Source organism: Notothenia rossii, assembly GCF_949606895.1.
Source record: "Notothenia rossii genome assembly, chromosome: 8".
NCBI lineage: Eukaryota > Metazoa > Chordata > Actinopteri > Perciformes > Nototheniidae > Notothenia > Notothenia rossii.
The window spans coordinates 15,292,462-15,320,451 of NC_136906.1; the positions used below are offsets into that span (position 1 = coordinate 15,292,462).

The 27,990-nt window shown below is 41.3% G+C and overlaps 1 protein-coding gene across 2 annotated transcripts; it reads right to left on the reverse strand.

Moving 5' to 3' along the window:
• Positions 1–17: 17 nt before the first annotated feature.
• On the reverse strand, positions 18–27,964 carry tbc1d16 (TBC1 domain family, member 16). Of its 2 annotated transcripts, none has more exons than XM_079642296.1 (13): positions 27,272–27,964; positions 23,322–23,528; positions 20,812–20,974; positions 19,038–19,334; positions 12,164–12,358; positions 11,744–11,891; positions 11,446–11,610; positions 9,461–9,609; positions 6,759–6,893; positions 5,635–5,821; positions 4,885–5,064; positions 3,865–4,011; positions 18–2,791 (listed from the first exon to the last, which is right to left on the reverse strand). In XM_079642296.1, exons 2-13 carry the CDS (start codon positions 23,494–23,496, stop codon positions 2,498–2,500), a joined length of 2,235 nt encoding a protein of 744 aa, XP_079498422.1. In that variant the 5' UTR covers positions 23,497–23,528; positions 27,272–27,964; the 3' UTR covers positions 18–2,497. The 2 variants fall into 2 exon arrangements, with proteins under 2 accessions (XP_079498422.1, XP_079498423.1); XM_079642297.1 differs by having other exon boundaries at positions 2,652–2,791; positions 3,865–4,007.
• Positions 27,965–27,990: the final 26 nt, after the last annotated feature.

A 27,990-nucleotide genomic window follows, 5' to 3' on the forward strand; every position in this document is an offset into this window, starting at 1 on the left:
CAATAGACAGACTTCCATTACTGGATCAGTGATGTTTAATGATGAAAAGCATTGGCGGTAGTTCTGTAAATCCCAGCAGAAAAGCATTTATAAATCAAATGCTTGGTACTTTTTGTTGTAAAACATTTGATGCCGGTGTTTTCATTAATACCAACCATAAGAATAGGCTCTTTTTTCTCTGAGATGTGTACAGTAATACATCAACATACCATAGAGATCAACAGCAACATTGTACATTCAGTGATGACTGATAAAACCCCTTTAAAAATAGGAGTAGTCATGAAGGAGGCTCGTGATTTACGGTGCCTTTGCAGACAATGTGATTTCAATGAGGATTTGAATAAAATTCATGAGTACACACACACACACACACACACACACACACACACACACACACACACACACACACACACACACACACACACACACACACACACACACACACACACACACACACACACACACACACACACACACACACACACACACACACACACACACACACACACACACACACACACACACACACACACACACACACACACACACACACACACACACACACACACACACACACACACACACACACACAATTACTTTCCCATCGTGCATCTCTGACTTTGCTCATTTTACCGGAGCCGCCCAATCTTTAAAACTCTGCGTGCATTTCCAGCAAGCAGCTGCACATGATAACTAATGGGGAAAAAGAACAGTTATGAATGTCATTTGCAGAGACTGCTTGCTGAGAGAGAGCAAGAAACCACAAGAGAGACAGAGAGGGGGGGGGGGGGGTTGCTGATTGAAGGTCTTAATGTTACATTTTAGCAGCAATTTGAAGATGTTTTCAGCCCCAGGAGTGTCACTCAAAAGCCTCGGAGGGGAGACCATCTTTACATCTGGGACTTGCAAATCACAGAGGCAGGATGCTGATCACTTTCTATCCCTCTGTGAAGCTTAAATCGTCCCTTTCCCCTCTGCCCCATTGTATTTCTCTAAAGAGTCCCAATTTTTCTTCTCTTCCCCCCCTATGATCGCAGCTGTAATTAAAGAGACTGGTCAGGGGGGGGGGGGGGGGGGGGCTCTACGGCTGTTCTCCAACTCATTACCAGATGTTTGGAGGTCACTCCAGTTTATAAACACACTCGCTCTCACACACCGTACAGTTTCACCCTGGTGAGTGAGAAGAAACACAAAAAGCGGATACATTCATGTGGACTGATTCTGAGTGTTGATAGTGCTTTGTCATTCGCTTTTAAGGTGAAAGTGAAGAGAACACTGAAGGGAAACAAAAACACTGTGCTGTCAATTTTTCACAAGCCTTTCTAAAAATGAAGAAAAAGTCTTCGAGTAAAACACAAAGCTGTCTATTTTTCTGTCAGGATAAAAACATGATCTATTCTTTCTTTGGCTGACAGCGCTGTCATATCAATTCTATAAATAAACATTGATTGATTGAATTCAATACCTCAATACGCTTGAAATGATATCTTAGGGTGGGAAATGATTAAGCTCCTGTCTCAACAGGTAGCGAGAACATTTGTGTCTGACTTACCAGAAGGAAACAAATGCCTGGCTTCCTCCTGCCTGACGGGAAAACTATTTTTTAACGGAGTGATATTATGAGAATGTTCCTTTCCTTAATCTGATAGGAAAGAGGATATATGCAGAGCCCTGTCATGATGCGAGTGTTTGTCCTGTAAACACATTCTTACCTCTGTTTTGGGCTTGTGTGTTTTCCATCAAACATGTTGTGCCCTCTATATGTCGAGGAGTTGCTCATGCAAGGCTATAATATTGCTAAATATTTGTAATTGCTGATATAAACGCAAACATTCACTTGTTTAAAAACAAAATTAAAGAAAAAATGTAAGTACCATTCATTTCTTATAATATCATTTGTAGGTCAACCCCTCTTTGTTAGCACAGAGGGTGTGGATTTCTTGTTAAAAATGTCCTGCTCAGACTCGAGATATGCACATGTAATTTGATATTCACACAAGTATTCTATTGTGAGAACATTTTTCATAAATTCAAGTTCAAGTCCTGTGAATGAATCTCCAGTTACATTTGACCCTCGGTCAGAGCAGTCCGCACGATTTCAGGCTGCTTGCCTCAGACCCTGATGTGACCCCTGCCCACAAAGCCCATGGAAGTTTGCCAAGCCAGCAGCAGACTCAAACCTGAAGTAGCCCCGGAGCAACAATTCCCCGGTGATTGTCCATCCTGCTCCAAGAGGAGAGCAGCCCCCTGCTCTGCTGCCCGTCCAGCAGCAAACCGTCCTCATCGCAGAATCACGTGATACTGAACGATGCAAATAACATTCTGGTAAGGCAGGGTTCAACATTGCACCACATGAAAAGTGACAATCATCCTCAGTAAGATCGTAGAAGCAGGGACTTTGGGGGAGAGGAGTCAGAGGGAGGGACAAATTGTTCCAGCAGATGGATCCAAACCAACGTGAGGCAAAGACCAGCCAAACTCCCCAAAGCCCCTGCCCTCAGGACTGTTTCCGGAAGGTGAAAATATCCCTGGTTTTGGAGATTTTTTTGCCCTCCGGCGTGGGGGTGGGGTTGGTTGAGGGCGAAGGTGTGATTGAGAGGGAGGGTGAGGAGGGCTGGGGGGTGGAGGTGCCTCCATAGGGGCAGCTCTGTGAGTCCGGGTGTTCACCAGAACACTCCACAGTGGGGATGTAGCGGCTGTCCCACATCCCCGGGCCACACAGTTTACAAAGGTCGTGTAGGCTGCAGGGGATTCTGGGTAGCAGGCGGAACTGGTAGAGAAGGCTGCGGGCCTGAAAGCGCAAGGGCAAAAATGTCAAAATGAAATAAAATATGTAAAATAATGAAAGGAACTTTGTATTGACAAGAAACACAGTCAGGGAATGCTAAACAGTTGCTGATATCACAGTGGAGAAAGCTTTAGATTAAAACAATACCCTTGAGTCTGGTAACAAAACAATGTCAAGGTCAGCGAGCTAAAAAGCCAGCGTGCATCGGATGCAAAATCTCAGGCAACAACGAAAAGGAGCCACGCCAGCTGCATGCTAACGTAGCGCACTGCCTGTGGTTGCAGCCGTACCAACACAGCATCCATAAACATGAGGCACTGACACAATAGCAGGGATGCAGATCATAAATCCTCTGCAAGGCACGGCCGCATCCCATTCGGCACCTCAAGGCCTCTGCAGCAGGTTACAGTGTGTCAGAGGCGCTCTGCTGCAGCGTTAGGGAGGGCTTTGTGATGCAAAGACAACACTGTATTTTGATAAATGTAATGCAGCCGCCTGGGAAACATGGTCATAACCACAGATTATTTTAATAGTTAAGGATGAGTGACGTCCTATTTACTATGGGTAGGGAATTTTCAAGGTTAAACATTTCCGTAGAAATTAAAGAGAATGAATGGGATCTTATGGGAATCGCTCTGGTACTATTTACCATGTCATTAACCATGTTATATGCAAATTGAAATATTATACAATATCTAACGCATACATAATCAACTTCTCTGACAAATCTATGAATGCGTCACAATGTGAAACGAGCCAAGTGGTGGGTTAGCTAGGTAACAATTTAACTAAACCTGAAAGGTACTTTAAAACCTTGTGAGAAAACTCATTTATTAAATAAATGTTTTACCATCAAAAATGAATGTTAAAGGAGAATGCACTCAGAGGGATGTACATTTACTGAATTTATTTTTAATGTGATGATAGAAAATTCCAGAGCCTAACTTCCCCTTGACATTTCTCAGAAATTATGCAAAAATGTCATGGACATTTTGTGGAATTTCTCCCACTCTTTGCAACCCTATACACAGTTGACAATAAGCGGGAAAACCCAGAGCTTTTTTACTGCTGTTTACCTTGCGTAACACCAGCTCTCCATTCATGTGCATGGAGAGGTTGCTGAAGTGGAGCAACATTTGGTCCGTGGCGAGCTGCTGATCTGACACATCCTCCCCGTACAGAACAATGATGGCCACACACAGGAACAGGTGAAAGTAGTCTGTCTATGAAGAGAGGGGGAAATGTTCGTCAGCAAGTCAATACTGAAACACGAATGCAGGAATATTTGCAAATTAGCCGTTTTTTTTAAGCCCTAATGAAAACATGGTCTCCGATCTCAGGATTTAGTTGTGACCTTGCTGCGGGGTACAATTTGAAATGTACCATCTGTAGAGGAAGGACAAAAAATAGTAGCACAAAATTCAAATCCAGCAAGAAACCCAGTTCAAGGGAAATGCAAATTATGAAGGTATAGTATTTGGAATTTTAAGTTAACAACAAATGAATTGATGTCTTCCATACACAGAAAAAAAAAATATTAATCAGAAATTCTTGCTTCTAAATCGAGGTTTTTACTCTGCTATTTCCTCTACCAGCACCTGGATCTAACAATCATAACATCTAGAAAACATGGCATGCAGCAGGAAGACTGATATATATTCTGTATCATATCTAAGATTATTGAATTGATAACATTTGTATTACTTTTTACAATATTAATTTGTAAAGCTGCGAGGCCATAAGGACATTTGAAATGTTTCATTTTCATGTGAACAAAATCAATATTTGATATTATATATGCTGAATCTCTACTGAAAGTATTACGTATCGCTGTTGAATTAAACCCTTTCAAAACCAAGGGGTAGTATGACATGTTAAATGTATTTAGGAGGATTATTATAGTCTGTAGAGACAGGCTTTAAAAAGGGATAACATGGGATTTTTTTTAAATGGCATATTTTATTTGAGCTGCATGCTTCCTGAAAATCATGAAAAATGTGATACTGTAGTGAAACAGTCGCAGCCTGTTTTCGTTTATGCAAAGTTTTTCTCACAAACTTGTGTATGCAAAGGAGCCGTTGAGACTTGGCCCTGACCTGGTAGTGAGCCCAGCAGGCCTCCCACATGCGCAGAGCCTCGGTGTCGGGGAATTCTCGTTTGAAGCAGAGCAGGATCCAGCGGTGGCAGAAGAGCAGCTGCAGGCCGTCCTCCCCCAGCCCGGTGAGGTGCTGGTGGAAGCGGGGCAGCATGAGGCGCAGCAGCTCCCGCAGGTACATCTGGAGGGGGATACACACTGTCTTACAAACGTGTACATTTCTAGTGAGATATTAGTGGTCTTCTGTACTGGGATTATGCTTCTTCAGGATGCACACGTTCGATAGATTTCTTTTGTACTTGGAATAGATTGGTGTATTTGTCAATGTTAAGGTAACCCGGTAACCCGGTAACAGTGTCACAAATGTAAAACAAATCTGGACTTATCAACATCAAAGTCTGAGACAATGATCCTTATAAGTATCGGTTCATATTAATGTTTAGTTCATTTGAGCTTGAAACAAACTTACTACATTGGTGCACAACTTCAGAGATTTAAATGAATATTCAAAATGTTTAGTGTTGCATTTTGTTGTACACCTTCAACTTCACACTGCTGACCAATTACAGACTGAAGTTGGTTAACGTGGGATTGTCGGTTTTAGTACAGAAAAAGAATCCGGACACAGATGTTGGATTTAGAAAGCGGACTTGCACTTCAGATGGACTTTACTGCCGCCTGTAAGTGTATCTCAACAGAAGAGTTACTCCATCTTGGTTCCACTTATATTCCACAATCTGATACATCTTACCAGCTGCCTCTCCATGTCTTCATCCCGCGGCGAGCTGATGAAGATGGTGTTCTCCATGAGGCCTACGAAGCACCAGAAGGTGTCGCTTTCGTCCTGGATCTCAGTGAGCAGGGGGGCCACCAGGTCTGACATGCCCTGGCAGTAGCCCATGTCAGGATTAAACACTGCATAGTTGAGCAGAATCCGCCTGGGTCAAACACAGCACAGGAACACCTTAGAAACATCTCAGCAGAAAACAGGACATCCAATACCGTGTAGCAACATAGTGTCATAAACATTTCACATCCCTCCCATAGAAATGTTCACGACCCTAAAGCCAAACCACTAAAAGCACGGTCCCGCCCGAACACTGAATGATCCAGCATGTGTTTCTGCATTGCTGGTAATTCCCAGAAAAGCATGACAAGCCCTTCTTAAGCGGTTGCTATGCCAACTCTTCTGGTAACCAGGGACCTAATTAATGATTTTTTTTTAATGTATACAGGTTCTACTTTGAAGTAAACTTCCCTGGCAGTCCTTGTGCATTAGTAAGGATTGTAGAAACAAAATGAAAACCCTAAGGACTTGTTTTTATTGTTATCAGTAAAAATAGATGTGATTTGGAGGAGTTTTTGGGGAAACACACATAGATTATGTGTTTGGAACATATATAAAAAATATCAGTATCTAAAGAATTACATGCTCAGACCAAATGCCCCAACATTTCCATACAATAGATATGAGGTGTCCGATGAAGCATGAGGTAAGTGCTGTGCATCTGGACCTGTGCTGGGATCACCCTGCCCCAGAAGCAGCATGAGACATAATACCTAGACAAATACCAGGAGCCTCGATGAGAGTCACTAAACTAATATGCTATTTAAATCCTCTTGCTCCTCGTTTAGAAAAGCCATTAGCTTCGAGTATGCATCAAAAGTGCTCAGACGGCTTAGTCAGAGTCAATAAAGCATGAAACTCATTTGCGGCTCCCCTAGGGTTCAGAATATGAAATGAATAGGTACGCATGAGCGTTGGGCTGAGGAATGGGAATGATAAGGATGGATTGAGGGAAGGTGAAGGCACGAGAGACAAAGATAGAGATCATGAGTGGTAAAAAGGGGGGAAATGAAGAGAAGTGGTCTGACCTCATGATCTCCACATTGGGGTTATTCTCTCCTCTGAAGAAGTGGTTGCTGCGGTCTGTTCTCACCACGTCTTTATCCACCGTGAACTGGACCTTTCTCCAGAACTCGCTGTGCTCCTCCGGGCTCATGGACAATCTGAAAGATATGCCAGGCGGTAATGGAAAAATTTGATACAAGAAATAAAATAAAGAAGCCCTTAATTAAGTAGTTAAACTCAGTCAAGATCATTTTTAAAGGACAAGAACAAGAATGTTAAAGATTTACTGCGTCCTCTTAGGAAATGAGGGTAATTAGAATGAAAAGAAATCTAATAATCTTTACCTCAAATGTTACACTGGTGTAAACACTAATGGGTAGATGCAAATGAGCCGTGGGGGTGGGCAAGCAGTGGACTGAAGGGGTATTTCAGCCCCATTGTTCCATTGAGGATAAAACCACAACAATAAAACACCCATCCATCCCTCTAAGAGTTAGGAACTATATTAGCAATGTACTCTGTGTGTGGCACACATGTACTCAAGTCCTAACAAGCAGAGGGGATTTAATTAACACTGTTTGTTTTCCATGTGGCCCCACCAGGAATAATGAGCGCACACCTGATGCAACGCCACGCAACTGTTTAGATTCAGCGCCGTGTGTTTGTGTGTTGCACCCCCCCCCCCCCCCCCCCCCCAACATCTTTCTATCTTTCTCTCTGGAGGAGGCTTCTCAGGAGTTCAGAGCATGTTTTCATCATGTCATATGCATGAGGCTGGTATGGTGAAGCAAAACTGTAGTTGTGTTAATAATAAATTGAAGCCTGATAGTTTTAGACAGTACTACTGCTCTGGACTATTTGCTAATAATTTAGTTTTATTCTTATAGGGACAAGAATATTGCATGGATCAATACCAAAGACAAAAGCATTTATAGAGTAAGTTAGTGTGCACTGTAAAACCCAGATAAGCCTTTAAAATGCAAACATCTCAACAAGGAAATACACAGAAAACAGCACAAAGTAGAAACAATTCAACAATTTTTTTACCAAGTAAGGAGTCCAACATATTTGTATTCCAGCTTCTCCCAAAGAAAAACTTGCTGTCTGTTCTGAAACCTGCATTTCTTTGCATTTTCACCGTTGGTCGGACAAAATAAGACATTTTTTAGTTACAGACCAAATAATTAATTGAGTATATAAAGAAAAGGACTAAGGAAAATCATTGTCAGATGCAGCCCTGGTCTGATCATGTCAAGTTGTGTCTTTGAACGAAGAATATTAACGACAGCGAGAAGTTAACTTCCTCATCTCTTCCAAGAATATTAACCAAAAATAGAACAAGAGTGTGAGTCACTGGTGCAGCAAGATGAGATATAAACACTTCCTCTTCAAACCAGCCAGAGATGAATTTTGTTACGAGGTAGATTTTAAATCTATTATTAACTTAAGAGAATTTCAACTTGCAGACACCCATAAATATAACCACCAGTGTTTGAGTGCAAGTATGGATATTTAAAGGCCAGACAATACGGCAAGTCTTCATGCCATACCTGGTACAAGTAGTAGATGTAGAAATCAAGCTAATGTATGACAGTATAAGATAAGATAAGATGGACCTTTAGTATATATAGTTGTGTGTTTGTTAATCAAATTATAGGATTTAATTAGCTTTTAGTGTTCTTAAAGAGGTACTACACACTTGGTTGTAAACGTATATATTACTGTAGGCCATAACAATTTATATTATAAAATAATTTAAATGCCATCATGCCTGAGTCTTTTTACATTTTTCTAACAATGTGCCACAAGTTCTAATGACAATTATTGCCAATAAATATACTTACTAAAAGGCTTACTTGCAGTAGCTGCATTGATTCCCTTTGCAGCTGCTTGGTTATTAAGGCTAAGGGAAGGGCAGAAGGTGAGGAGACAAGGAACAAAACCGTGGCCGTGTACCCTTCCTCCTAATGATCCACCCATGGCCCTGATGGCTGTTCTAGTGAAACAGGCTTTAAAAAGGAATCCACATCAAAGTCAGAACATGGGCTTTAATTACCCGACTTTCGATAAGGCCTTTTGACGTATTTAAAATGTTAATAGGCCATACAGAAGAAACCTGTCCAATTATCATTTTCATTATAGAGAGAGCAGCAGAATGTGTGAAAATATGTGCACACTCAACCTTTGTCTGATGGGTGAACACAAATAAAGATTTAAAGGAAGTGTGTGTGTGTGTGTGTGTGTGTGTGTGTGTGTGTGTGTGTGTGTGTGTGTGTGTGTGTGTGTGTGTGTGTGTGTGTGTGTGTGTGTGTGTGTGTGTGTGTGTGTGTGTGTGTGTGTGTGATGAATATGATCTGATAACCGCTGACATGTTTTCTCTCCAGAGACCTTTTTATTTCGCACCCGGCACCTCCCCTTAACACTTTGCTGATTGTGCGTATTGATTGCTCAGCGCCTGCGATGAGAAGCCACAACAGACTCACATGTGGTTCAATGTTTGACTGACTGAGCGTTTGGCAGCCGATACTGCTGCCATGTGACAGTCAACCTGCAGTTTCACAGTGTCAAGGATACTGCTGTTTATTTTGTGTTAATTGATTTCTGTAACGTCACATAAACCCTAAAATAACCTTCATTTTGGGCCAGAAATGTTGTCAGAATCCAGGAAATCAGCAGGATTCTAAATACTCAAATGCATATCCATTTCTACCACGCCGTTGCCCACCTCCTCTGCTGGATGTCATGGTAGTGGGTGCGTTTTTGCAGCCTCCAGGCCTCTCTCTCCTGGGAGGTGGAGTCATAGCTGTAGTAGTGCAGCAGGAAGGGCCACACCTCACCACGGATGGATGGGTCGATACCACCGAAGAAGATGGCCTGGTGGAGAGTGGGAGGCGAACAAATGCGGTGATTACGAAAGGGCAAACAGGGGGCACACAGGGAGGGATCACTTCAAATAAGATATGCAGAGAGTGGTGTAGATGACACAGCCTGCCCTCAGCTGTCATCTTACAGAACTACATCTGATGTCTCATAAGTGTAACGATAGGCTGAGACAACGATACTTTACTGTCTGATAAAGTCGGAAACTGGTCTTGCATCACAGCAGCTCCATTTGCAACATCAACACGGAGAATTATTAAGACAGGAAACAAGGGAAGAGACATTTAACATAACATTACAATCACTAACAAACATATTTTCAAAACCCTTTAACATGGATTGGATCTGGGATTTGACTCTGCATTGATTTTAAGGATTGACTTGTGCACAGAAGAGTGCTTCAGTCTAACATTGTGAAATCCTGGGACCCTGTATCTCCGATTTGATGGCGACCATTTTTATTTGCTGTTCAACACATGGTTGGGATCAAACACAATGTTGTTGGCAAGCCTCAGTATGTTATTATTGTAGGCAAAGGGTAGACATAACATCTTTGTGCAGATTTTCATTTGGCGGAGCAGTTTCATCTCAACACTTGTTCCGTGCAGTTTTTGCAATACCGCAGAACACTCATAATAATAAAGTCAAAAACAGGTGTTGCAAAATGCTGCAAAACCGAAACTCCTGTAAAAAATAAATACACTGTATATCTGCATGTCCAGCGAAAACACTGCTCTCCTGTTTCTGCGTTTGAGTATTTACAGAGGAAATGATTTTGGTCACAGTCTAACTGCCACTGAGTCATTTCAGTAAGACGGTAAACCCTCAATTGAGTCAATCCCAGAGAACTCAGATGACTCAGAGGGGGGGCATTGGCCAAGACAAACCATCTCATTATTAAAAGACCAGAGTTGCTGATTCAAACCGAAAGCTATACACCGTGGGCTTTACTTTCAATATTACTTTCAGTGAGTGGGAAGCTTGACTGCATGGAAAGCAGCAGGTGAGACCATTTGCTTTCGAGGTGATGCAGTAGGATTGTAAAACGTGTACAGAAGGAAGTATCTCCTGCTGTGATACATGTAAAACAGATATGGGTCGCTCTATGGTTTACCAAAGGTTTCAGTCATTTTGGCAGTAAACATTTGTTGTCAGAGCCGTATGCCGCCACAATGAAGCTATGGATAGGCCTTTTGTGTGCCACATCAAATAATGCCAATAAGCACAGGCAAATCAAAGTGAGTTTCATTATGTGTGGCATTAGCAAAGAAAAAGCTGTACTTCAGAAAATGAAAGAAGAGTCTGTGATGTCTTTGAAGTGCAGCTTGGGGGAATAAACAATGTTGCACTTGGAAGTAATATTATTTACAGGAAAAGCCGCATTCATTTGTAAAAGTATGGCAACAAATTAAAGCCTTTTTTGGCTTTTGATCTTAATATTCACCAATAGTCTATGTACACATTTATTATTTGTATCTACCTATTTTTCTTAATTTGTTCTATTCGTAGTGATCTTTTTGACTTGCTGACATCTTTTATTAGTCATTATATTTTAAATCCAACTTCCAAAGTATTTCAAAAAGAAAGTATGCAATTAACAGCCTTTTGACATGATTAGAAATTGTTAAAAAAAAGTATTGAATGAGTATTGTCACTCTTAGTTAGTTAAGCCGTCTATCTACATTACTCAATTTCATGGAAGCAATGTTTGTCACGTTAGTTTATTTAAACCAAAAACGGTTTATTTAATCATCAAAGGCTATTGAACCTGTAACAAACATTTACATTAATTATACACATTTTTTTAAACATGCAGACCCTAACACAAACCTTGCGTAGCTTATACTCCTCCTCCACCTGGCCACTGTGGTTGAGGTGACGTAGCCAGGTGGTGACTTCAAGCCGTCGATAGAGCTTCTCCTCGGGGTGGGTCTCAGCCGAAGGCAGGGTGGGCCTCTGGATGGAAAACTGCATGCAAGATTTCTCATTTGCCACCTGACAGAAGAAGAAGGAAATGAGGATAACAAATGGGCACAGAACCAAAACAAGAGCACACAACTAAGAAAGAACACCTGAACAATTCTTGATATAACCAGATGCTAAAAAGTATTTTGGATTGGAACCCGACCTGGTCTTTGAGCTGAGTTTCCCTGCAGCACTTCCACTGTTGGAAGACCTCAGACAGCTTGTCCAGGCCAGCATGATGAAAGTGGAGGATCTTATATTGGCTCTCTCTGCTGGCGATCACCAGCTGGCCACTGGTACACGCCTCATCACTGCAAAGGCATCAAAAAGAGATTCAGAACAATCAGAAAATAGGATTCACAAAAGAAAGTCAAGGAAGGGGCTTAATAGGGCAGTAACAGACATACTTAAATACAATTTCGCCATTTTGTTTCATTACTTAACTTAAATCTAATCGTTTTCCCCTTATTTTCATAAAACAAACCGACACCATCCTGAAACCCACAAAAACCGTGTGTTCTTGAACAGTAGAGCAAAAAGGTGACCCCCACATGACCTCCGTGACCTTTGCGCCCCCTGTTACCTGAAGAAGAGCCTCAGTGACCTCATGTGACCCAGGTCCACCCTGAAAACACCACACAACTGCTCCAGAGCCAGCACCTTCTGCTGCTCCTCCCACCGCACGGCCTGCGATTGGCCGCTGCTCTCGGAGGGGGCGTGGCTGTCCAGACTGGAGGCGGAGCTTAAAGAGTGGTTCATGGACTCCTCGCACAGCTCCCTGATAGAAAAAAAAGGAAAGGAGTTAGGATTTCTTGATTTAATTTGCATGTGATTTACTGTGCTAAAAGGAACTGAGTCATGCTTCTCATGAAATCCAAAGGAAGGAGACATTGTTGTTTAAGCCCTAAAAATCTCTCTTATCTTGTGCCTCACATAAAGAAACCGGGGCTTTTTCTTTGTGCAACATCGTTAATAAATATTATTTAGACAGCGGCCAGCGGTGTTTAGCCCAGGGATAATTGTGCACACATATAGCTCAGCTCTGGCCTGTTGTTTTGAGTCTCAGTATGGTTCCACCATGAGGCTGAGAATGGGAGGAATGCATGGAGGCTTCTGAGGACACACACATACACACATACACATACACACAAGGAAGTCTGTACACACACAAATCATACTGTCTGCCTTCCAATTTCCCCTGTCATTCCCCCATGGCCAGCATGTTGTTCCCGGCACTGAAACCTGAGCCGAGGGTTTCTCTGCTGCTGGACGAGACACACAACTGTGCACACACACACACAACCTATACACATTAATGTCCAGAGGAACACACATATGCAACAGAACTGAAAACGGACAAAGCTTTGTTCAGCAAAAACACACAGGTTTTTTTAATCATAACAATCACTAGCTGGCAAGTTTACACACACACACACACACACACACACACACACACACACACACACACACACACACACACACACACACACACACACACACACACACACACACACACACACACACACACACACACACACACACACACACACACACACACACACACACACACACACACACACACACACACACACACACACACACACACACACACACACACACACACACACACACACACACACACACACAGCTAATGACCATGATGCACTTTCAAACACGTCTTGAGACATACCAATGCTGAGAAACGGACCAACACCGAAATGTGTTAAACCCCACTGAAATTTGAGAAGTAGACGTCCACATGAAGTGATATGCTCACCACCTACCATCAAATACACTTTTTATTTATTCAAATAATTAAAACAGGATTAATTCCATTTAAAAACTGTAGTTTATTTGCCCTGCAGTAATAATAAAAAAGCTACACAAACTGTTTATCTCTTTGTATGAAGGAATGTTTGTATTGTTGTGGAAAATGAAACTTTTCCCTCTAAAATAACTTTTATTAACAACTATTTTACAAAATTGGCCTGTCGGTCGGTACGTTGAAACTGCGTGGGAGGCAGGGCCCAGTCTAATCTATTACAATCTGAATCAATCATGTCTGGCTAATCATTTCCCCGTAAGCAGATGGGAAAATAACAAGGCCGATCAATCCAAGCTGCACAGTTTCCTCTGCTATCTTCTGATTTACTGCTCTCCGTCTCATGTATCACGCCACAAACCAGACGGCAGAATACAAGGAGAGTGCAGAGAGGCACAGAAGGCTCTGGTATGGGAGCAAGGCAAACTGAAATCCATTTTAAAGACTACTGTACTTGCTTTTTTATAAATATGATGACCGTAAAGTTCAGAGTGTTAACAAGGCCTTCGAGGCCATTTACATAATTCCCTTCGTTCTTTCTGCACGCTTAGCTTGAAAGAACCAACACTATTTCCCTGCATATAAATACAAATGCAATAACTGTGGAAATTGTGGTGAGAAACAAAACTCCTGCCATTCTTGCTGTGCTGCATTTAGGCGTAGACTCATAACAAGCGATTAACAACGTCTGTCAGTGTCAACAGCTTCATTCTGCTCGTGATCTGTAGGCGGCAAAAACAGGCAGCAAGTCTCTGTACAGAGAGAACATTATGTAAACAAGCTGTTTTGATGGAGTCAGCCATGTCCCACCAGGCCAAGGTGAGATCAAAACTGCCCCGAGGCCCTTATAACACCTCTCTCCTCGTACATGAGGCTTTGCCCTGGGGGAAGGTGCTGCCAGGTCACCCTGAGAACCAGGACAGAGGGCTGCGGGCCTCCAGAGATCCCAGGCCCTTCAGCTAATCCCCGGGGAGACGAGGGAGGGGTGAAGAGGGTGGTGTGTGGGCTCTCTGCAGTGCACACTTTGGAAAGTGGTCAGTACGAGTCAGGAGTTTGAAAAAAGGAGAAACACATCTGACGCTGATTTTTGTGAATACTCCCAGAACCAAAAACAGTAGCACGCATTAAAGTCTGATGTAGTTCTCCACTAGAAAGGGGATTGGAAGATAAATGTGAAGATTATTATAGTGCCTATAAAAAGGAATCGGTTTTATTATTTACTACATGGACTCTGGATACCCACAATCAGTTCAAACGCCCTGACAATACAGATGATCAAATGTATTTGATTTGTAAGCATTTAAATCTACTTTGTATAGATATTTTTGTATTGATCAATGCCAAACAAATACTTGGATTTAATGCTGTAAAACAATCCATTAAAAACTTCCATAATAAATAATACAAAGTGAAAGAAAACATTTATTTTCCCAATTTATTTTGTAATGGTTTCGTTTGTTTTCTTATCGGTTACTTTGAAATCTCCAGTATACTCGGATATTAATTAGAATAAAATACTGTAATGACTTGTAGACGGTATAATATAATACAGTGATACGTGGTTGTTACTTCATTCTATGGCTCCTGAGATATATTCCTTTCATCTGAAGTAAAGCATGAAAAAGTCAGGACGGTCGGCAGAAGTTTCATAAACTCCTGGTAAACTCTGAAGGAACTTGTTAGAAGCTTGACGGAGATTGCTGTGGATTTCTCTCTTTGCCCTCTCCCACCACTCTCCTCTTTCTCCCCCTCTTTTTCATCCGCTCTTGCTCTCCCATACGCGGTTCTTTCTCTTTGAATGATTCCAAGTGACATGTTTCCAGTTCCTGGCCCCTTAACAGTGTCAATTAAAGCAAGGGAGAGAGAAAGAGAGATTGAGTGGGTTCCAGGGTTTTGGCTGCTGCTCCGCTCTCTTCAGTCCTCTAATCCGGAGAGCTGACATTCAGCCCAGCACAACAACCCCGGGAGCACTGGGAATCAAAGGGCTTCACACAGTCTTTAGTCAGGGAAGGGAGGGGGGGAGATATTTGAGAGGTGGGCAACACCGAAAGAAACAATATTGTGAAAAAAACGAGAGAATGAGCAAGAGGAAAGGATGCAAAATGAAGAGGGGAAGGAATGGACGGGTAGAGGACAATCAAAGGGGAAGGGAAAATAGGCAAAGAAGAGGACGAGTGCCTGAAACACTAACAGCAAGTGGAGCACAGAGGAATGGAGGAGGAGAAGGACAGAGTAAAGGTTAGACGCTGTGAAGCAGAGAGTGCTGCCAAGTCACACACTGACTGCACTTACAGCAAGCTGGGGTCTGAGAGTGGTTAGAAAGGCCTAAACACACACTCTCCCTCTCCCTGTCACACACTGACACAGGCTCACACATTCTGGGCAACATGTCAGGCCAAATAGCTGCGTGAGGAAACGGCCACGGAGGGAATCATAAAGTCAAACGGCCGTGAGGTCCGACCAGCAACACAATCACTGTCCAGATGGCTCGCCTGATTAGAGAAGAGTCTCTGGAAGCATTGAGGTTTTAGGGTTTGCAGATTTCGGGGACTTATTTTGGGCCATCTGGGAAATGATTAGACATTCAGATTAAGAGCTGCTTTAAGTGCATGAACCCATCTTGATCATTAGATGCCACCTACTTGAAGTCATCTACCTGCTTTCACTGCAAAAGGCACTTTCAGCTGTAGAGCAGTAAGCCACCATGTGGCCTCAGAGTGGAAGTTATCTCTCATGAAATACATTTTTCCTTTTTGGCTCCACCTTGTGGTAGCTTAGAGTAACTGAAAAAAAAACGTAATTGTATTAACTTTTAACAAGAAACCATTATAACAAAGGTCTATGACAGCTTGTTATTTATGTTTTTTCAGATCACAATTACTGAAATTTTTGGTCTGAATGTATCATCATTTTCATATTATTATTTTTGGAGGTAGCAACTGCAGGAAAAACATACAGAAAAAAAATGTTTTTCTTTAAATGCTAACATTCTTTTATGTATAGAAAATAAGTTAGACTTTTCTCTGACTTTGAAATGCCAGTTAGCAAGTGTCGTTAACACGTAGAAAGTAGAAACACGTTTTTAATTCTTCATGGTAAAAATGTATATTGTTTAATTTCATGTTGGTCCACAATACATGCCTTGTGAAAAATTGTAAAGAACACTTTAAAACATAAAATGTAAAACATTCGTTTAATCTTTTATAGTCTGTTCAGTATTGCTAAGATTGAGGGGCATACCGTGGATTGGACCTTACTTTGTATTTGTTTCTGGCTACAGCCCTGATTACAGATTCAGTTTTTCCTCGTGTCCCTCTTCCCAGGCTCTTTAAAATCTAAGTACGACATATTTACATGACTGATTTTGCAAATAAATAATTCCAACATACAATTAATCCCTATTTAGTGCAACAACAACAATCAGCAGCATGTGTCATCTCTAACAAAGGCCTGACGATAAACAATGAGTTATTGTTTATTCAAGAGACAATTACTAACACTGAACAATATTGTGCAACAAATGCTTTGTTATTTTACAGAACAGGACTGGAGCATCTGACAGCAAGTCTTTAGAGCTCCAACAGAGATAAAACGGTTCTGTAATTAAATCTAAATTTAAAAAGCAACTTAAAACGGTCCAGCAACACCAGATAGTTGTTGCTTCAAATGTTGGTATATCTTCTAGAAAAACTGCAAAATTAAGTGTTGCCAAAGGAAATAAATGATGGAAAAACGCAAGGATGAATAGCAGTTACAAAGGTATAGACTTAAATAATAACTGCAGGGTGTGTGATCACAACACCAACTACAATTCATTGTTTTTTATGTTTCTTCTCTAATGAAAAGCTATCGGGCAGTCAGGAAATGAGGAGGGAAACAAAAGAGTCTTACAGTGCAGTATGAAGTACGGTACTCGGCTACAAGAATGCAAAGCACATCTGAAGTTTTGATGATATTTAGGACAGTGGTGGAGATATAAGTAGAAGAAAGCCAATAAAAAAGATATATTTGACCAACACGGCTAACTAAACATAGAATAAACTCAACTCTGCCTTTAAAAGGTGTTTGGCTTGAAACACCAAGCAGATCATGCATTGTGGCATCCCATAATCCCCTCTGTTTCAACCCTGTTTCAAAAGTGTTCTCAAAGCATCTCACTTCGGTTAAATGAAATCCTTGCGTCCCTCACTTGCGTCGTTTCCCTGCGTTTAGTCCCTCCCACCAGGGAAGCATGGAGGGACGCAAGGAAACCACGAGAAGCAGGGGAACTAGTTTTAAGAGCAATGGGACGTCCTTTCCTCCGGAGCGTCACGTGAAGCGACGTCCGTTTGTGATGACTCCGCACAGCTGATCGTCTGACAGCAGCTCTGTCCCCGTTATTTCCACACACACCCCCGCCACACATTTACTGATATAAACATTTGTATCATCTGTTGTAGACTCCAATAAATAAAATAAAATAAGAACTCATTCCCAAAAAAGATAAACGCCATTCTTAAAATGTATAAACCAAAAATAGTTTGATTAATATTGATTAGAGTGCACAATAGAAATAAAATAATTCAGAGAAGAAAAAGAGATATGTTATCTATCAAAACCCAGTTAGATTAACATTCATTGGATTGCACACTTTGTTTGTTTGTTTGGATATGTAGCACATTAACATTTTATATAGGACTTAATGACTGACTGAATGGAAATGAAAATAAATTAAAAATTAAAACGAAAAAAGCGATCATGAAAATGTTTCCAATAAATGAATAAAATGATTTTTGACCACTTTGTTGTTCAGATCTATCACATGTTTGTAACTAAATGATACATGAATTGAAACAAAACACGGTATTAACTGAGGAGTGACTCCCGTGAGGTTCATGTATTTTCTTCACTCCGCTGGGAAACTGCTCTCATGTCAAGAAGCATCAGATCACTGCATCATCCAATCAGTGTGAGCGATACACAGTAAGGGGGCGGGGCGAGTGTCTGAGGATTTCACTGGAGGATGGTCTGGTAGTTCCTCGATTATCGCTCCTCCGTTATCGCTCCTCGATCCTCGGTACTCCGCCACCAATAAGGCCACTGGGACACTACTCAAGATGGCGCAGATAATACCAAGACCGAGGAGCGAGGAAATGAAAAATAACCGAAGTGAGAAGCAGCCAGGGACTTATTCCGGTGAGAACGCGATCTACTAGGACAGTTTGAGGGACTAAAGAGTTCGGGGGGAACAAGTACCGGGGTCAAGTACCGGGGACAAGTACCGGCTAAGTACTTTGTGTGAAAGCGGCTAATGGTGCTCTAGCAGGAGATTCAGGTGATAAGGTGTGGGGGGGGGGGGGGGGGGTGTTACCTTGGTTGGTTATTAGCTAATGGTTACACAAGCCAACAAATCGTTATGACATCATAAATGGGCCAAAATCTGATCAGCTTATTTTCAGACAGGTTTTTATATAAATGGATCAGAACAAAAAGTGAGCCAATCATTTTTCCTGAAACTTTCAGAATCTCTTTACACAGAGGGGACACATGTTTATGCATAAAAGACATGAAAAAGTGGATTTTGCATAAAAGGTAACCTTCTAAATAATAGCAAAAATAGTTAACTAATGCAGCTCATTTCGACCCATTCACTGACCTGCTCTCACTGTCCAGGAACACAGAGCCGCTGCTCTCACAGAGGGCCTCGCTGACGGGCGACAGGCAGAATGGGGAGGAGAACGTGTCCGAGTCCGAGCCCATGGTGCTATCCCGACTCACTTCGTCCGACAGCTCGCAGGAGCCCTCGTCGCCCTCCTCCCCCGCGGAGGGCAGCGGCTGCTGGTGAGAGGAGGGGTCCGCTCCGGCCTCTGCCCCCTCAGTGGAGGTGCTGCTGGTAATGTTCCTCTCCTCATCCTCATCTTCCTCCTGGGCTGCTGCGTGACGGGGATGGGGTCTGGAGGGGTTGGTTGGTTTAAAACATTATTAGCACTATTTCTAATTCTTATCTAATACGTGATTTTTCTGATATGGAAATATATGATTCTATTTAAACATGGTTTGCAATTAAACAGGTTAAAAGTACAGTGACAGATTTGGCAGATTATAAAGTGAATACAATACAAAACAGGAATGTACAAATCTCCTATCACAGGGAAGGATTTAATGAGTTTCAATCGATTTTGGGGAATATTTGGGGAATACCTTTGCCAAGAAGTATAATACATGAGAGATGTTCATTGTATTACATATTAAGTTATTATATTACATTTCATTTGGCTGAGGCTTTTATCCAAAGTGATGTACAATAAGTGCGAAAACCATTGAGATTCAAACTGCAAACAACAAGGAAAGTGCAGAGAAAGTAATACCATTTTGTAGTAATATCAAGTGCTGTAATATACATTGTAATTCTGAACAATAATATAATTGTTTTCTTTAAGAACCCCTATCCAAAATGTCTGAATGCATATACATAATAGCAAATAGCAACAAATGTTCCTTTAGTTATTTAGGAGTCATTAGAAATCTTTGATGAATCTAAGTTAATTGTATTGGGTCTCAGTGGGATACTATGTAGTGCTCTTTAAGAGATGCATTATTAATTATCACAATAATAACATGCTTTTTGTGTGACCTGTTAAAGATAATGGTGCACGATAATTATCGGCCCGATATTAGGAATTATGACGTCATCCCGATAAACCTGATAAAAGTATTAATAGCCCCGATAATATACAATATATTTTTGGGTAAAAAAAAGGAAAAGAATACTGCGGTGTGGGTGGATTGGGATGAGGGGCGCTTGTTTTTTACTCGGCTCCTCCCGTTTTGCCAGTACTGTGGTATTAGTGGTTTAGGAAGAGGGGAGTTTTTCACAAATCCAGCGCTCCCTAACTCATGCCTGGCTGTGACGTAAATGGTGTGCGGCCGTGAAGCCAGGACAGTAAACAAACATGTCATCGGTAGTATGGGACTATTTCAAAGTTCCAGAGTTAGATAGTTCGCTTGCTATTTTTATTAACAAATGCAATGCAGAAGTTCCACGAGGAGGGAAAAAGGCAACGAGCTATAATACTTCCAACCTGATTAGTCACCTGAAACATCGCCATCGCTACGATGGTGTGTTAAAAGCGTACGAAGACGCCTGCGCTGCTAAACTAGCGGCGAATCCAAAGCCAGCCGCAAAGGCACCGGGGCTTTTACCTATCGACGAGGCTTTTGAAAAAGGCAAGAAGTTTGCCAGAGACGACCCCAGGGCTAAAACGAGGAAAAAACTACAGGTACATTTAATATATATATTATATTATTATCGGTTATCGGTATCGGTCTTGAGAAGCAGGAAGTTATCGGTATCGGTTTAAAAAAAACAATATTGTGCATCCCTAGTTAAAGACATTGACGATACATGTTTAAAGAAATGGCTTCCCTACCGTCGGCCTCGGCGGCGTGCGTTCCTACGTACAGGGGAGCTCTCCGGCGTGATGTAGCGCAAAGCCTCCTCGTCCTGCCTCTGGATGCGGGAGTTTGGCACCCAGGTGAGAATCAGGGTGGTGCCCAGGCTCTCGTCCTTCTCCGTGTGCACGCACAGGTAGCCTGCAGGGGGCAACAGGAGTTCAGGTAGGAACAACGATGTTTGGAAAAAGTCAGGTAGCATATGAGGAAATGCCAAAAGTATCTGGCAGCTGCAGCCCAAAGACAAACAAGAGAAGATAAACACACAAAGGGGTGACGACACACCCTGAGAGGGGAGTAACAACCTTACACTCACACATCAAACTGGACATGAGATAAGAGATGGAGAAAAAGCTGTGAGCGGTTATACCAGAGCAAGTTTCAAAAAGTAAACCAGCAACAAAGGCCACTGATGCTCATATTTAAAAAACACAAGGATAGAATCACACATCCTTCATTTTAAAAAGAAAATCTATTTTAGTGTGTTTAGACAGTAGAGTCAGGAAAAATAGGTAGAATATATTATTGTATTAAATATATTAAAACCCTATAAAATGCAGTCAGCAGGGTAGACAGCCGTACATATGACACGTGATTCAGATTTATTTTAAATCTTATCTTAGAAAGCTTGCCTGTTTTTTGATACTGTTGTATTTTTGACTTTTTATTTTAATTATCCAGAATATTTGATATTGTTTAGTTTATATTTGATATATTTTTTTCATTTAATTTGTAATCGTTGATTCACTTTTCCACTTCTATCCATCTATCTACCCATCTATCTATCCATCTACCCATCTATCTATCTATCTACCCATCTATCCATCTATCCACCCATCTATCTATCCATCTATCTACCCATCTATCTATCCATCCATATATCCATATATCTATCCATCTATCTACCCATCTATCTATCCATATATCTATCCATATATCTACCCATCTATCTATTCATCTATCTATCTATCTACCCATCTATCCACCCATCTATCTATCCATCGATATATCCATATATCTATCTACCCATCTATCCATCCATATATCCATATATCTACCCATCTATCTATCTATCTATCTATCTATCTATCTATCTATCTATCTATCTATCTATCTATCTATCTCTCTATCTATCTATCTATCTATCTATCTATCTATCCATCCATCTATCTACCCATCTATCTATTATGGCTGTACCCGAATATTCGAATATTCGTTCGTTGGCCAACTATTCGGGTTTCAATTTCATTATTCGGATATTCGTTTTTTAATTTCTTTTCAAAAAGATTTTTTTTTTTTTCAAAGAAATATATATGTTTTTTTCTAAATGTATGCTATTAATAAAGGCGAATTGCCATATTCTTCGACTATATTTATACTTTTGAATTGCACTGTCAAAATGCCTATATACAATCTCAGCCTGTGCTCCTGACATCGCGTTCACTCACAGGCACGAACGAAAACGGCACGCTTCACCTCGTTTCACCTCGTTTCACCCACAAAATGCCAAAGACTTCAGCTGCGTGGGACCATTTTAAATTGGACGACCGTAAGAAAAATATGTGCCAAATATGCGATAAGAAACTGGCCTACCACGGTGGCACAACAACTCTGAAAAGTCACCTGGATGCTGTATGTAGTAGCCTAGATTAGCTTAGATGTTGTCAAGTTGCCATGATGAAGCTGCTTTATCCGCCATTTAAACAGTAACGTTACACATGATAAAAACGTGCACTTACTTTGCTTGGAAAATAGTTGCAAGCAACCGAATTGTTTTTTTATATTAGTTTTTTTAATTTTATCCGAATAGTGAAAATAATAGGAGTAATGTGGGAACATCTGGGGCTAAGGCAATTATTGGCATAAAGTTGAGTAGCTCAGCCTAATAATAACTTGTGTCCATCAACATCCTCAACAATACAGCAGACCCTACAGTTACACTACAGAGGACACATTTAGTTTTAATGTTTGCGAGTACTGAGACAATAAATAAATATAAGTCGTAATAGTGTGCTCTTTCTGCGCTTCTGCTTAACAGCATGTTGTCAGGTGTCTCGGATTCGGAGCGTGTTATGAAACCTTTTTTCAAAAAATATATTTTAAAAAAAAAGTAAAAATTTGAAAAAAATAATTTGAAAAAAAAATACAAATCTCTCCGCACCGAATATTCGAATATTTGCTGCTGATTACTACCGAATATCCGGAGCCCGAAAAATGGTATTCGGGACAGCCCTACTATCTATCCATCTATCCATCTATCCATCCATCTATCTATCCATCTATCTATCCATCTATCTATCCATCCATCTACCCATCTATCCATATATCTATCCATATATCTACCCATCTATCTATCCATCCATCTATCCATCTATCCATCCATATATCTATCCATCTATCTATCCATCTATCCATCTATCCACCTATTTATCTATCCATCTATCTATCCATCTATCCATCTATCTACCTATCCATCAATCTATCTCACCTGGGTGGTGCTCTGCCAGGCCGGGCAGGGGCTCTGCAGGGTGCACGCAAACATTATTTTTGGAGAAGATGATCTCGCCGTCCAGGCCCGAGCGCAGTGATGAGCCTCCGGGGTTAAAGGTCAGGAGGTCGGAGGCCTTGGAGGAGGCACGCCGCAGGAGCCGACCCAGAGACATCTCCTCAAGCACCGGGACACTGGGCCCATCCTCTGGATATTTGGGAGCAGAAAAGGGAGATTGAGGCAGAAGGGGAGGTCAGAACAGGCATCTTATGTTAAAAAGGGAGGGAAGGCCAAGGGAGGGGGACATGAAAGAAGTAAAGGAAGCAGGTAGATAATACTTTGTGACATTGTGACACAGCTTGGCTCTACAGGAGAGCTCACTTCCTCACCTACACCTCACCTGCTCTGTCACATGTGTCCCTGTATTTACTGCAGTGTCCTCTCTGCAGCGTTAAACCCCCCCTCCCCTTTCCCTCCCTCCCCACCTCCCCTCTGCACTTGTTCAGCATTTTCCTTTGCCACATTTTCTTTGCCTATGGGCTCAACCTATTAACAAATTCACAGGTTCTGTGTGGATACTGTACTAGTGTGTACCCAAACGCGTCCCACCTTTTGTAAACAACCCACACACCTTCCTGTGCGTACACTACACACACAAAGACAAGTGCAAACACACTTCACTCCATCCGTGTGAAATTTGTAGAAGCAGATAACAGTAGCCGACAGATGTCATTAACAGAAACACTGAACTGCGATCGGCATGGCACCACGCCGGTGTTCAGCTTGTCTGCTTCAGAGAGAAAGTATTGTGTGATGAGACAAACTTCAAGTAAATCAAAACGAAACACAGCTCTTCTGAAGTTGCAGTAGGTGTTGTTAGGGTCTTTTCCCTTTGAAAAGACTTAAAGAGAATATTACTTTAGAGACTCAAAGCTGTTAAAGCTAATAAAGTCAAACGTCTTTAAGCTCCTGGTCGTTCACTTCACATATTTACTCTTATCTCTGACATGTGTCTCTATCTTTTGACCCACTTCATGAGTGTAACCCTTTATATATACAGTCTATGGTGTAACCTTGTTTTTTTTGTTGGCTGAACATTGACATGTACTCCCCACTCCATTGAAGGAATGTTCCCTCCCTTTTCCTCAGAGGGCATGTTTACCTCGGCCTGATTGAGCAAGCACCCCACTTCCTGATGCCAGGCCCCAGACAGGAAGTCTGCTGGCACGAAATCCAGGCCTGACCTCGGAGAGGGGGCTTACTGTAGGCCATAATTTGGTTTACATTAAAAAAAAAAAAGGTGTGGGGTGTCAGATTGTGGGTGTTTTAACTATTATATCATCAAAAAAAAAAAAAAGGGGGTTGAAGTTTTTTTGTAGATAATAACCTTGAGCTCCTTAGAGGATTCAAATCACAATGTCTGAGAGCCCAAGGTTATGTCTTCATTTCAAAAATCTATATATTCAATTTAAGATAATATGAGGCTGGGCAACATGGCCACATCTTCTTTCCCGATTTTCATATTTATATATTGTCTTATCATATCTTGATGACGATTCCACGATATAACAAGGGCTGTGTGCCAACTGCTTCACATGACACTATAATAATCCACTTGTAAATAAGCAGGAATTAACATACACACCGTCCTCATATACTCTGACTCTGCATTCCTGCATCATGACACTCTCTGAAAAATAACGCTGAACCTAATGACAGGCTGTGATCTTACACATGACACAGCTGTTTCCAGTAGCTTCATAACAGCAATAACACACACAATGTATTAGGGCTGAACGATTAATCGATTTTAAATGGAAATCGCAATTTGAAATGATGCAATTATCAAATCGCAAAGCCTGCGATGTTTTGTTGTTTTAAAAAAAAAAAAGTTTTTTAAATTTTTACAATAAACTTCCGTTGGGTCGCTTAAAAACAAATATCGCAAATCGAATTGCAATCGCAATATGTGTCAGAAAAATCGCAATTACATTATTTCCCCAAATTGTGCAGCCCTACACTGTATTCACTGCTTGGCTGCTATGCAGTGGGTATTTTGGTCCGTATGTGATTACAGAGCCACTCAGGTCAGTTTGATAGGGCCAGGTCTGTTAGGTCTCACACTCCTCTCTTCTCCCTTCAACTTTTATGCTGTCAACACCTCAGTGAGCTCACAGACAGCCTCTCCTTGCTGACCTTTCACTATTTCATTAAATGAATAACAAGCTAAGGACACCCTAAAGTTTAGTCTAACTCTGGTTTGCGATATTTCACTTTTCAGTTCGCCTGACTAAAAAGTTTGAACAAGAACTTGAAACGTACACCATGGAAGTTTAGCTGTGAGTATAGGCTGCCAGGCTCTCAGCTTCTCACATCTGGGCTACATTAATTAAGTTGTCACGCTGACATTTGAATAGAGGACCTAATGCTGAAATCCCTTTACATCTGCGCTGTATACCAACGGGCCTGGGGCAGCTGAAAGGAGACCAGCCCCAAATCCTGACAAACAAGACTCTTGTGAACTCTGCAAAGGCTGGGTAAGCTATGAGGAAACTTGGTAAGGAGTGGACACAAACTATATTTATTTGAGAGGTGTCCCACTTAGGACAATGATCGGCAGATTTGAAGGAGTCCTTATATTAAGTGTATGTTCATGGTACAAAGAAAAGAAAAGACTGTCAATAAATGGATATATTCAAAACCCAATATCCACAAAAAACGTACAAGTTCTAAGTGTGTTTTAAACTGGATTTGACTAAAGCGGTTTAAGATCATTTCCACACCTCTTTTACAAATATAGCTTAAAGTATTAAAACACCCTACACAACATTGCAAGTCAATGCAAAAACACCCCAACTGAACAAAAGTATAAGCATCAAAATATACTTGAAGTACCAGAAGTAAAAGGACTCATTCTGCAGATTGTCCCATTCTCAAATAATATATGTTTTGATTATAATTATTTATGCTTTAATGTGTGATCAAATCTGGTTAATCTGGTAAAGGTGTATTCCTTTGTATACTGCAGGGTAGCTTGTGGATTTACTCCAGGTGTAACTAAAATCTTATTAAGGTGTTGATTATATTTTTACATCATCTAATCCAAACCTGCAAAGTAACAAAAGGTATTAAATAAATGTAATGGAGTAAAAGTACACGATTTACCTCTGAATTGTAGTGGGTGGAAGCACCAGGTAGCAATAATTTGAATTACCTCAACATTGTAGTAATTGAGTAAATCTACTCAAGTCAATGCAAAACACCCCAATTGACAGCCTTAGAAATCCACATAAAATAAAGCTGGATAACCTCATTAATTGAAACTATTTAATATAGTATTTATTTAAAAAAATGTTGTATTGAGCTGTATTGTACAGGGGTGTTGAGTTTACATTTAACTTTCAGTGCATAGGGTGAATTTAGGTTCATGGTGTTACTGCTCCTATAATAAACAGGCAGGTTGATGGCCTCTCCATGTCTGGGGGACATGCCTCAGTGTGGAGACAGGGTGTGAGACGGGCTGTGGAGACGGGCTGTGCAGCAGAGGCGTGCCATGATGATGGCTCCATCAGCTTTCACTACACTGACAGAAAGCATCCGCCTGACAGCAGTGGAGGTTGGGACAAGGCTTTTGCCACCACATCACTATTTACACACTGCCCCACACTCAGATACATGTGTGTATTTGTCCCGAGAAGCTATCTGTACCATCTTGAGCATAAATATTTTAGTTTAGCTGCCTAGACCACGGCCGAAATCCTTTGCTCGTTGCATTTCATCCCAGGTTTACAGGCTACTTTTAAGTTTGTTCAAGCTAGCAGCAGCGAAATACAACGGTGTTACATTATTTGCTCGAAACAAATAAATGTTTCATTTATTGGATGTTGGATACACCTGTTTCTAACAGGAGACATGAATGAGAAGCAGAAAGGGGGCCAAGCGGCTCTCACCTTCAGCCCTTCTGAAGTCTATAGCCCGCCTCGGACATCCATCTCACCGGGCAGCCGAGCAGCATGTACCGGCGTCGTTTCGCCGCCTTTTTCCGGGATTTAGCCCAGCTGTTACGGAGTCTAGTCTTGTTTGTATCCCTGTGTTTTCCGACAGTGACACCACACGTTTGACTGCTAAGCTTTCGACAGCAAAAATAACACTTCCGGTTGTGACTTTCAAAGTAAAACCTTCTTTAACGCACCCTGTGTTGGCGCTTTAAGGAAATGTATGACGCTTTAATTTGAAATGTAATTCCTTTTATTACCTGGTCATGAATGTCTAACTTGACTGAACAGCTTCAGACCAATCCCCCCCAAATCTGCTGCTTCCGGAATGATGAAAGGATTTTCCAATCACACAAACCAGGAGTTTTAGATTTGGTATTGAAAACATTGTGGGACAGCTGACTGCATTTTAAAACATAAAGACAATATATATTTTTTCAAAACTATAGTCATCATCTAACCTATCCTGCCTTAAAAATCGTATCCTCTTTCTCACAAGTGACGTTTTAAAGGTCACTGCTAAAGCTTGCATGATGCAGTCCATCATCAGGACCATAGCTGGAGTCAGAGCATCTCTCACACCGCTGTTGGAGAGATTACCTTTCCCTTAAACGAAAAACTGTTCTAGTTCAGGCAATACATCATTTATTTTCTTGCTAAATTAATAATAAGCG